This window comes from Pterocles gutturalis, unplaced genomic scaffold (assembly GCF_000699245.1).
Source record: "Pterocles gutturalis isolate BGI_N339 unplaced genomic scaffold, ASM69924v1 scaffold8350, whole genome shotgun sequence".
Classification (NCBI taxonomy): domain Eukaryota; kingdom Metazoa; phylum Chordata; class Aves; order Pterocliformes; family Pteroclidae; genus Pterocles; species Pterocles gutturalis.
Window position 1 is genome coordinate 42,254 of NW_010140758.1, and position 13,099 is coordinate 55,352.

At 40.3% G+C, this 13,099-nt stretch overlaps 1 protein-coding gene across 1 annotated transcript; it reads right to left on the reverse strand.

The window, feature by feature from the left end:
- Nucleotides 1–12,111: 12,111 nt before the first annotated feature.
- On the reverse strand, nucleotides 12,112–12,738 carry FGFBP2 (fibroblast growth factor binding protein 2). The gene has a single exon (XM_010083794.1). The coding sequence runs from the start codon at nucleotides 12,736–12,738 to the stop codon at nucleotides 12,112–12,114; it is 627 nt and encodes a 208-aa protein (XP_010082096.1).
- Nucleotides 12,739–13,099: the final 361 nt, after the last annotated feature.

Consider the following 13,099-nt stretch of genomic DNA (forward strand, 5'->3'; position numbering starts at 1 on the left):
ATCTGTTTTTTTGTCTTCTTTAGAATTTAGCTTTCACAGAATACAAAGACTATATTTCATAAAGAAAAAAAAATTGGAAGAAAAATAATGTAAAATAAAGGGATACTATACTGACGTGTGTGTTTCATACTGATTTTTCTAATATTGGGAAGAACTTAACCTCAAAATATGAATTTGACATATTTTCATTTAATTTTGGCTCTAACGGAAGTTATCACTTCTCTATCTCAACCACAGCTAAAGACTCCAAGTACAATCATTTCATTGTCCTGTGATTTTATTTGATCAGGCTGGCTGCTTGATTTTTTAGCATAGATTCATTTTATTCAGGGCATGCTCAAGTTGTTTGGGCAGCCAGGGCAAACAACTATTGACTAATTGCTATCTGAACTATTTAGCCTGCTAAGATTTTTATAGCTTAGAGCAATGCAAGAGCCCGTCTGTCTGACCAGCACAGCTTCAGAAATAAAATCAGACAAAAGATTGCTCTCTTACAGAAAGATAAAATGACTAAAGTAATAAAAAGATGCCATTGTAAATTACTGCCTGCCATTAGACTGGAGTCTGCTCAGGGTAATGGCAAGTCATGCGTATCTATGAGAAGGAAGAACTTGACACGTTACATGGAATCATCAGACACGTATCGCTAGAACACAAGGGACTGTCTTATGAGCAGCACTCTACCATAAGCATGGAGCTCAATGCTCCGATGAAAAAATTCTTTCAATTGTTACAAACGCCTAATCTCTCCTTAAAGCACTGCAGTAAAAAATTCCCCACATGTTTATTCAGATGAATAGCTGAAAAAAGCCTTTGCATTAAGGTAATAGTGGTGGGGTTACTAAAGGCAGATGAGGGTAAGGAAAGAGATTCAGCCCTCTTCTAGTTCTAATCCACCTTCTCATAAAGGTAAGATTTTTTTTCTTAGTGGGAACTTGAAATGACTTAGGCACTTGTTTCAGTTTTTTTTCTGATGTATACACAGCAGTCACCACTGAATTAATTCCTTTACAGGCAGCAAAAATGCTAATTGATCCTGCATAGGTGAAGGGAACCAAGATCAACTTGAGGGTTATAGTGGGGTTTGGAACATTTCAAATATTGGCCAGATCAGTGATGAAATTCTTCCACACCTTGGTGTGGTTGCAGAGAGATACAAGATGAACAGGAATGGAGTTGAATGAGGCATATGTACAGGCCAAGATGTGGTATACTACAAACACATTCTTTCCTAGCTGCTGACCACTTTTTTTGAGGTTGTATCTGGGCTTCTGTAAACCACATCTGATCTGAACTGACAATAATCAACAGTATTTTTTTCAAGGAAGAGGCAGCAATTATCTTTCTTACCCTTTATTTTAAGAAATCAAAGCAACTTAGATTTCCTTTCTAGTTTTTCTCTAAGTCAGTCCTGGTCAGAATAGTTGGGACTTTCAAAAGTCTGTTTTTTATATTGGTGATAGTTATGGTCTTTGTTCTCAGGATCCTTTCCATAGAGTTTAAAGCTGTTCTGTGAATTAATAAAGCTTTGGCAATAAATAAATGTGTGCATATACACACAGATGTATATATAATATAACATGATAAGCATTGAATAATTTTCTCCCTTCCATTATAGTTCATTAATATTAGTGGGTTTATTTGTGTATTTGTTGAAGTAAGGGGTGCATGTGTGTGTGGAGAGAGAAGAACAGACAGATCTACCTTGACTAAGAAAGTATATTGTGTAAACTCTTACAAGTTTATCAGTGCCTGGCAATTTTGTGGGTTTTAGCACACTGGGCTAAAACATCCATGCACTTTAAATGCACTTGGGCTGGAAGACTCAAAAGCTCACGTCTGGAAGGGGTTCTGAAAAGACTCAGCAAGTCAGAAGAATGACTATACAGGCCTGTGTTTCACAGCTACTGTGTGGGCTGGTAGCTCTCCACATTTTCACATCTGACATAAGTCTCTGAAGGCACAGAGAAAGGACAAAGGGAATAAACAAATCTTATTTGCCCTTTTCGTTTTACTGAGATCAGCATGTTTGGATATACAGTGAAGAGAAGCCATTAACAAAGAAAAAAGGTTTCTTGACTCATCTTTCCAAGTTCTAGTGCAACTTGTTATGGCTAGTAAAAGCTGAAAGGACACACATCCCTCAGCATTTATGACTGATTTGGGTGTTGCTCAGCACACCAAGAGAAGATATGGTGTCTGACTATATTGTTCTTTCAAAACTTAGTGTTTTTTCTCGGATCATTTCTAACTCTACAGCTCCTCCATGTGGAGATCATTAACAAACAAGAAATTAAACACTAGGTAGTGATACTTTTTTAAATAGATTTGCAGAGGACTAGCAGTATTCTAAATACTTACGACATTTGTTAGAGGTATTCAACCCTGTTCACCCAGAAACACATTTTAAGAAAATGGGTGGAAAGCAGTGCAGTAATTCAGTACATCAGAATGCCACTGCTAATGCTGCAGTGCTACAATTCCAATTTAGTTTAAATTACTCTTTTTCCTCTGTTATCACATGAATTACACAAACTAACTTTTTTATGCATGTTTAATTCTACTTGTTCCTGTGTACCTGCATATGAATCTTGCATCTATGTCCTACTTTATGTTATCAGGGAATTTGGGGAATGTTGGTAAAGGGGACCTAAATATCGGTTAACTAACCTGCTGGTTGGGAACAGGGCTGAAGGCTGTATCTAGTAGACAACAGCCTTCCCATATCCACTTCCCACACTGCTTGTCCACAGCCTTCAGAATCCGAGTCCTAGATCATTTAATGCAATATTTAAAACAATTATTTAATAGATAGTGAATGTTATCTGCATGTTGATGATGACACAGTCCAAATGAATTCATTAAACACTAATAAGCATTAGGCTTGGGGCAAACCAAAAAGATAAGAAAAGAGAGCCACCTGATACTCTGCAAGAATTTTGGAGAGCAGATGCTGGCACTCCTCGTCCCCTTGTACCCCTCCAGGAGGAACAAAGATGGTGTGAAGAGAGACTGTATCTCCCCTGCCCGTTCTCACAGCTGAACTGGAAATGGCCAATGTTGTCAAACGTTGTTCAGAGAGTTTTCAGTCATCAGAAGGATATCAAATATATGCCTGTAACTTACAAAAACTTATCATCTTTTAACACTTTTGATTGAAGGTTTGAGATTGAATAAGAAATGGAAGAAAACATGTAAAGAAGAGAGACTTCAGGTGCTGCTAGGTTTGGCCTGCAACTGCAAACCACTCTTTAAATGTCCAATGGTCTGAACTCACATCCACCATTGTTTAGTACAAGAGAGCATCTCACACATTGTAAAACAGTCTTTCCTGATGCTTTTATAAAGTGTTCCCTTAAGCCAGGCCACAGAATAGGTTGGGACGGTGTTGGATTCTTTCTGTTAACTCTGGTCAGGTTTTGACCTTAGATTTTAAAATAAATGGAGCTAACCAACTATTTTTGAGAACAGTATTTTATAGCTTTTTGGAGGATAGTTGAGCTCAGCAAGGAAATCTTAGTCCTTCCTCGTTTCAGCAACACTAAAAGCCCAAAGCTGCTCTGAACTAGGATAAGCTGCTGACTGAAGTTTTCTGCATAACTATGGTCTACAGCACAAAAGGGCTCAATGGCTGCCCCACCACTATGGTATGGGGGGAGATGGGGTGCACCAGACAGGCTTCTTTACTCCAGCATTAGGAGTGACCACAAAGGGCAAAAGCAACCCCTTTCATTGCTGTTTTCTCACCATGTAGAACCTTGTGAATTTTAGTTTTGGAATAACCAGTGAAATCTCTATATTCTCAATGGCCCTCTCCTGTTAAGCCATCAATATGTATTCTCCACCTACTCCATGCCAGTTGCTTACTATTTGTACAAAGCTTTTTTTTAAAAATATAAAAACCCGGACCAGGTTTTAAATATTATTTTTGTTCTTCTCCTTATCAGCTCTTTCTCCCTTCTCTGAATCATTATATTTAAAGTAATAAACAGAAAGAACCAAAGAGTAATGGTTTTAATTAAGTATAAGCATAACTAGACCAGAGAAACACTATTGCATTCAGATGTGAGATTTACATTAAACCACATGCTGGCACACAAAGACACGTCTGCCTTCACTGGGCACACTATATACATTAATCTGCACTCCTTCAGCGTGACAGATTTACGGTTGGATGAACTGAGATGCAGACAAACACATACGCAAATAGATAAAATTGTAAGCAGTCCAACCTGAGAAAGAGATGGAGTTTGCAGTGCAGAATTTCATTATTGAAGCTACATGCATAACCTACTGATTACACCCACAGTAAAACTGTATAACGGGCTGGCTCTGTTTGAGAGCTCCCACTGCATGTTCAAGGTCCAAAGCTGGGGCACATGAGGGATAAACTTTGTTCCCATGTGTGTACTCATCTAGTAGAATTACAAAAATGTGTGTTAAATTTTTGTTTCTGCTTAAATACCCACCTAGTATTGTGTAACTTACCAGCTTCTGTTGAAACATCTGATGTCAGAGGACCCCTTAGATGTGCTTGTTTGCTAACCTTTTAAAGGTGGATAACCATACTTGTCTATATCAAAAAGATGAAGAATATTACCTATTTCTTTTTTGTAAGTACCCTGAAAAGTACAAAGAGAAGGCAATGTAAAAATAAAATGTATCACAATTTTAAACAATTTCTACAACTGAGAAATTAACTTCTAGCTGAGTTCAGTGTTCTGTTATATTCAGTTTTCCTTTCCAAGTCTACAGGATGACAAGTGACGCACTTAAACAAAGCTGATGTAGGAAGCACGCTAGCAATTAAATTGTTGTGTCTCTTTAAACAGCAACAACTATTTTTGTATTGAATAACTTTTACATAATGCAGGAGAAAACATAGACATAATGATGATGTGGGAACTTAATTACCTGAGGATTTAATTTTCAGATGGATTTCTTCCTCTCAAGTATTCACAACATGCCTTTCTTCTCACAGAAGCTGAAGGCAGTCAGTTTTCTACACTGCTTTCTAGTCCTTGTTAATGTATTTTCTTTGCTCAGGTAAATTATGCTGAAGTTGCAAAGTAGTCATATACTGTTCTTTGCTATTCGAGTTCAACTAATATGTAGATGTTTTAAAAGGGCCATAATATACCCACAAGAATAATTTGTCTGGTGGCAAGGATTTAAAGTAACCTTTAATTTTGGATTTTGGGTTCTTTCCAAGTCAGAAACTCTTATGACACAATCCTCTACAAAAAAATTAATAGTGAGGAAGTAAAAAAACCAGTTTGCCTGTTCCATCAAATCACTGTGAATGATCTATTGTACTTCAAATGAAGTATGTTCCTGCCAAAGGACACTGCTGCTGCTAAGGTGAAATATGTAGTGTTCTAGAAAAAAGTTTTACAGTTCCCTAAGCTGAAGGAAAAGTTTTTCTGATTTCTTTCAGTTGTTGACTCACCCTGAGCCAAGAAGGTGTCCAGACGCCACGTGATCAGTATGAAGCAAAACCAAAGGCTACTGAATTGATTCCAACCATGTAGATGTCAGGCCTGAGAAGGCAGGGGAAGCAGATGGCTACGGATGATGTTCCTTGTTGGTGCTTCTCAATGGCTATTACCTCTTCTTGTCTGCTATATTGTGAAAAATATCTCCTGTCATTCTGGCATAACTTACCTTCATGGCAGACACAATGTGGATTTCTATGGACAGGTTTTAACGACAGGTCTTGAAACATCTTTCTGACGAGTGAAAGGGGTGCAGGATGGGTCACGGGGGACAGCAGTATTTCAGGCAGGCCTTGGGGAAAGACGGATACTTTGTCCTGATGAACCATGTCTCCACAGTCTGCTCCAGCATCCATCCTTGGGGCAAACCCACCACCCCATGGCCCACATTCACCAACATAACTTGAAAGACACCGGTGTCTCTCCTGCTCTGGCCTCCAGCCCCCAGCAGGGTCCTGCCAGCCACACCTCCCCCAGCACCGCTGCTCCCAGCCAGGCCCTGCACAACATCTGTCAACAAACTGCCCTCCTCAGCACCCTGCAGGGCCCCAGAGCCACAACCCGACCCCAACACTGCAACATGGCCCCACAACACAACAGCATGCAGTCCCCTGGGCCCGTGGAGCCTGCTCGCACCAGGGCCACCGGCAACTTGCTCAGGAGATGACCCTCATGGAGACCATGCAACTTCTGGTTGCTGGAAGCTGGAAGGAAGCTGCAGGTGCTGCTCAAACACTTGAGCTTCAGCTTACGCTGTGCCATCTGAAGCACCAAAGAGCCATGGTGGTCTCAGGGGATGTTTTCTGCACATAGACGTGGAAACACTGCTCCGCACTTCCCTCCTGTCACCTCCCCACCCCCACCGACCAGGTCTCCTGCAATAATTTGTGAGGGCATCAGATAACCTTCCCCAGCTGCAAACGTGAATCTGCGGATTCCCACGTTAAATTCCTGAAGTGTAGAAGACGGGGGCTCATCCGAGTACCTTGGTGACAGCACCCGTGTGGCCTGCGCCTCCCTTGGGGGTGAGAGGGGCGGAGGGTGGGCAGCACACCTGCCTGCCGGGCTGCTTTGGCCAAGGACACAGCAAGGCCCCTCTGTCAGAGCTCAGAGCCTCAATTTTGCTCACCATTTCCTTCAGCGGGAAGTTTCTAGCCCTCTTCAGTTCCTGGGCAAATTCTGAATTTTTTATTACAGCTGCATTTATGGGGAAGGCCCCCTCACACACCATGTTACACTGGTAAGACAAATAAAGGGGCAACCAGTTTCACTATCTGCACATTAATTTTTACAGGCGGCAGCAGTAGTGACAGAGCAATGTGGTTCTTTACGTCTGCAGCCAGCAGACCTAAAAGGACACCTCTGTTTCCGCTCCTGACTATAATCATTGTAAGCCTGGAGGCAGTGGGAGCGAACATGGGTTGGATGCTGTGGCAAGCAGCTGCTTATGCAAACAGTTTTATAACCTGCTGAGGAGAGGGAGGCGGGAAGGGGAACATGAATTTACAATCCAAGTCAGACATTGGCTTAATTTTTTCTTGCACATACAATAGTATAGGTGCTACGGAAATTCAGCACCTGGCCTCCTGCCTGATGCTTATGCAGTTAGCTTTGTATACAAGACATGAAAGTGAAATAAACAGATTCTCAGTATGTCTGATATGTCATGTCCATGAGAGAACACCAATGTCTTATCATCCTGCTGACTGCCTCTCTTCTGCTTTGTTTTCTTATCCTTGCTTTTGTATAGGTATCACATACTTTTTGTCATTGTAAAATGATCTGTGAAGTCTGATGAGAGCAATTTTCTTTGTAGGCGGAAAAGCAGAGAGAAACAAAAGAAACCTCCTGTGCTGCATCTGACTCCTCTTCAGAGAAGAAAGCAGAGATTGGGAAAAGTAACAGCAAGAGAAACAAAAAAGAAACCAACAACCATAAAGCTCCTAAAGAAGAAGGAATGGCAACAGGCAACTTTGGGAAATTTTAGTTTGTCCTTTGTCTTCTTATTTTTGTGGAAGATCTCTGTTCCTAAAATCCATGCCACATCAACTACAACACCTACTGAAGTATCAAGAATGCAAAACGTAAGACCACAAACCATGCAAGAATGACCTGACAACACACCTAAACGATTCTCTTGGAAAACACCAGAGTGCACTACTGCGTAGTGAGATTATTTACAGGCAGACCAAGCAACATCATAAGTGAGGTGTGGTTTCGTCTACTTTAACACAAATAACCTACCCACTGCAACCGGCAATTTTCTTAGTTTTGGAGACTCGATTTTGAGGCAGACAGACCTGATGTTTGGTGTTCCTTAACATCTGAATTTCTTGTTGATTTTCTCTGCTGTCAAAACCAAGCTAAATAAAAATATGTACCAAAAGACAGAGGCACTGAACATGAAGTTATCCAAGATGATGCATTTGACTTAATGATAGGATCTGCCATCAGAACATACTTCAGAAAATAGTCTCTCTCGTTTGATTTGATGTAGTTAGAATGGCTGAGACAAGAGTATTTTTTGCACTTGAAGGAGGCGCGGATGCTAACAGAGCTGTTCATTATTAAATAACCAGAACTTCTAAGGTTTATTCTGTGTTTCCACTGTAAATCACAAAATCATTCAGGCCAAAGGCACCTTGGGAGGTTTGTAGTCCAACCTCCTACTCAAAGCAGGGTCACAGTGAATTCAGACTGTGTTGCTTAAACTTTGTCCAGTTGGTCTTGAAAAGCTCCACAACTTGGAAATTCCAGAGCAGCTCTGGGGAACGTGCTCCTGTGTTTATCCTCCTTACAGTGACTTTTTTCTTACGCCAACTCAGAACCTCACCTGTATCAGTCTGTGACCATGATCTCTTTTTCTCCTGTCACACAAGTCAGTGAAGAGCCTAGTTCTGCATTCTCTGCAGCCTTCTCACATGTACTGGCTATTAGGTCCCCCCAAAGCCTTCTCCAGGCTGAACAAGACCCATTCCCTTGGCCTTTCCTCACAGGAGTGTGTTCCAGTCCTGACCATCTTGGTGCCTCTCCATTATATTCACTCCAGTCTTTCTTGGATCTTAACTACATGTGTTAAATACACAACCTCTTATACACAGGTTCTCCAAACGCATCAATTTGCTTTTCTTGGAGGCTTACCTTGTCAAAGTAGCGAGTACTCATGATACTTCTTTGGGAACCTAAACGCAAGGATCTCAAGGCAGGTGGACTACCTCACATGGCACTGAATTAGCAGCAGAAGCAGCAGCCCTGGATACCAGGGGTCTCCCTGGTTGCAGGAATCAAGACAAACCTTTTGTTCACTGTTCCGTGTCAAGGAAATAAAGACAAATTCCATCTCCACTTGAGCGGATTTCCTGAGGTACTGACGTATATGGTGACTAACAGGGTAACCTAAAATGAATGAAACAGCAGGTTTCATTCATTCATGAAGTACTTGAAGATTGCACTAAACTCACCACAAACACTTCTCAGTTCAGCCTTTCACCAATGAATAGCACTTTCATACCAAGAAGGTAACCGAAATGTCACGACTGTATGTTCCGAGTGCTAAACACAATTAACGGTAATGTAGCTGATACAATCATGGTGCTGTTACACTACAGTGGGGTATTTCAGCTAACACCCAATTTTTAAACATTTTGAAAGCAAGGTCAGTATAGATAACTGACTTGCCAAGGGAGCATAGTGTTGCCTAACAAAATGCAATCCAAGCCATTCATCACCTTGGTACCAAAATCTTAATCTTTTTGTAAAAATAGTGCTTAACTATGTATTTTGGATGCTGGATATTTAACAAAAAGCTTCTCATGAAAGAGGGGCCTTTGGTGCAAGACTGTTTGATTTCTAGTTTTGAATTCAACAGTGAAGCTTCAGGTGGTCATTCCAGACAACACAGTGCCAAGCACAGAGCCCTGTGCAGCAGAGCTCTGCTCTACTGAAACGAGATGCGAGTTCCCTACGGCACAGTGCACGAGCATGTATATGTGGCAGTTGTCCTCTAAGCAGAATCAACGATGGCCACATATTTTAGACTGCATCATCAAGAGTTCTACAAACTGTCAGACAAGTTTGCTGCCTTCTGTACTCAGTGTATATACATAGAAGAGCGCATAAAGGGGAAAATTTTATCTTTGGTGGACTGATGAAACCTCCTCTTTTCTCCTTCTATCAGTATGGTGACTGATTCTCCCAGACTTCTCTCAATACAACATCTCATTTTTGAGGGTCATTACTGTTGGAGTGGACACTACTGCAAAATATTCACTCTGTAGTGTGGAGTTTACATTATACAAAAGAGGAGTTTTAAAATATTTAAGAAACACACCTCAAGAAAACCCTCAACCTCCCCTTAACATTTCCAAATAGTTCCCTAATATCACTTTGATGCATTTTGCATGTTTGCAAATCAAACCATTATATTAATTTCTATAACAGAAATAAGTGAATAGGTGTAGTACTACATTTTTACCCACACCACAAGAGCCTGGCAAAGGTAACTGGCAAATGAAGACTAACCACATTGGATTTATGGCTGACAAAAATACAGACTTCAGCATTCAAGCTGTATTTCTGATTTGTACAAACAACCTTCTGCACTGATCCTATGTTCATTGCTTGCTGTTCCTTTCCATATATTTCAAGTGGTTTGGAGACAGAAAATTATTTCAAGTTTTTTTGGTACAACGCACAGTTTAGTGATTGGACAGTCACAATCTGGAATTATGAAGCGAGAATCACAAATCTGTGAGCAAAGCTGGAGAACAGTTAAGTGTAACCACACCTTGCAGAAACTGTTTAACAGCAGACATAGAGCACTACTAATTTCTGTGGTACAAAGTTTTTCCAGTTATATCCCTGCTGCAAAGCTCTTTTGGGAACAGAAGAGATCATTGTTAAAAAATAATCTAAATATTAATGTGTTGTAATCTCTGACAACAGGCTATCAGGTCTTGCTTTGCATTTTGATGGGATTTATGCAAGTGCCCAAGTGCACAGACATGAGTTACCTTTCAGAATGTTTACTGAACCCAAACATTAATATTACCACCAATAGATCCTAATAACACTGAACTCTGCAGATGCATCACAGATGAACACTTCTACTCTGCTATGTTTAGAAATGTATTCTTACATTACTCTCTTATTTCTCCAATCTCTTTCTCTGCTGGCTGGAACTTATCATTGTAATATAAATGTAATAATATTGAAAATATTAGTATTAATGAACACGTGTTCACAGTGGGAAAGTAATGACTCAGACCTGTGAATTCTCTTACACCTTATACCAACAATCTCTTAAGAAACAAGTATCAAATACCATACACAAGTAGCATAATTTAAAATTTTAAGAAAGCACACCGAGTATGTTTTCAAAAATCTTATTTTTATTGTTTGCGCTAACTGTAGCAGCATTTACAGCTTTCACCTCTAACAAATCAAAGCAAACCAGCACACATAAAACCTACTCAAGGTCAGCACTCTTAAGGGGGAACCTTGGTTACATAAATGTTATACACTCGGGTGTATAACAACAGATCTAGGAACAGTTAAGTTCATCCCAACACTAAGTACAGTCACTCCCATGTCATGCATTTTTCAGGGCTGTTAAAAAGTTTCATTTTAGGGGTGCAAAGAGAAAACAGCTACAAGATTTATAGGTATGACTCGTTTTTAAAACAAAATTCTTATGTCTGAATTATTAAACTACAGCAAGGACCCTTCTTCAGCTGTAAAAATTTTTCTCTGCAAAACAAAAAAGAAAAAAAAATTAGTCACTTTACTGTATTAAGCACAAGTAAGATCATTAGCAGCCTAAACAGTTGTGTGCTCATGCTACATATATTCCCATCTCTGTCAAAAGTTTGCTAGATTTAGTCACCAGCTCCTGGCTTTCTCTCTGAGATGAAATGGAAGTAATGGAAGTCGGTAATACCCATCACTTCTGAGAGAGCTTTGCCTTTCTAAATCCTGGCTGAAAACCTGCGACTTACCAAACAAGCACCTTCTACAGCGGCAGACCCACAAACCAAGACAGTCTGTTTGGTTTTACTCACTTCTACAAGCTGTTTATGAACTAACTTTTAAAATTAAAATGGTTAATTATTAACTAGCAGTTTTGATGAACAAGCTTTATCCCCTCAATTTCTGAATGTAGTTTTAAATTGTTCTAGCTGATATAAATTGTTCTGTTTGTTATCGGATCTGATACATTTGTTATTTATTTTACTTCACTGGCTTAAATCCACAAGTCAGCACAAGAGGGAAAGAATGACAGAAGGCAGAAAACAAGCCCAATTCAAACTGAAATTCCATAGAATTAATAACAGATAGGACAAACATCTCAGCACATACTGAAGACCTCACAAGAAGCTGTCAGGGACTCCTGAACTAGTAGCCATCGCTAGGAGTCTAAGCTGTCCAGCCTCTCAAAAGCCACAGCATGGGCTTTGCCAAGTTAGATTTTAGTGAGCGAGTCTAGAACCTCCCTGTCCACACCTGTGAGAGACCCCCAAGATCAAAATAAAACTACAACAGGATTACTGTGATTCTGTGATACTCTTATGTATATCCTGCTGTGCTTCAAGATGGAAGTTTTACCTGAAGTAAATCCTCAACCTCTAAAGATGCCAATAATGTAGGAGCAGAAACCGTGCAGGGATTCCCAGCAATGTTCCCGTGCTAGTTTCATTGCTTCAGTTTCATTTTCAGAACCTTCACCATGTTGGGTTGGTTTTATAAGAGGTAGTATTGGAGGTTTCCCTATTTTCTTAACAGAGCTTCTCCCTGCTCCCCTCATAGAAGTGGAAGTTTTCTGGACCATTTTGTCCTGGTTTTCCAGATCTTCTGGCTCCATACCAGCAGCTATTTGCCTCATGAGAGCCTCTGTGGAAGCCTTTTGGCACATGGTGGTTTTCAACACCTCTGTGGATTCGCAAGCATGCGGGATCTTTCTAAGTTCCCCGGCGATCTGATTCCAATAAATCTTCGGATTGTTTCTGAAAGCACGACAGACTGATGGCTTGCCAGTGAACTCACACCAGTAGGACATCCCTTGGCTTTTGCATTCAATTCTGAGTTTCATCTCCTCATCCCCACTAACGCTCATTGTGCAAACATCTTTAGTTTTAGTCCGAAAACTGATTTCTTCACCATTGCTTCTTTTCTTTGGCTTCAGCTTCTGTCCCAATCCTCCCATGCCACAGACCACTAACAGGAAAAGAATAGCAAAACTCTTCATGGTGAGAGGAGGTGACCGAGATCTTCGAGCAACACGATCCAAAAAAGTGAAAGCAGTAAGTGGCTGCTCACAATTTAAAGGCTTGGTGCACAAAGAAGCCTCTTTCCAGAGAAATGTGGGATGTAATGATTTGGTTTTATAAAAATAATAAATCACACTTCAGTAGGCATGTGCCCATAATTTATAGCCTGAGGGAGTGTCGAATAACCTGTGAACTCCCAAGAAGGTAACAAGACAAATCTTGTAAATGCAGTTAAATACAGAACGATAGTTGTATAACCAAGAAGTACATTCCTATCCGGGATGAACATGTCGTATTTGATTTTTAACGGATATTTTCCATTCTCCAGCTGCTTTACAG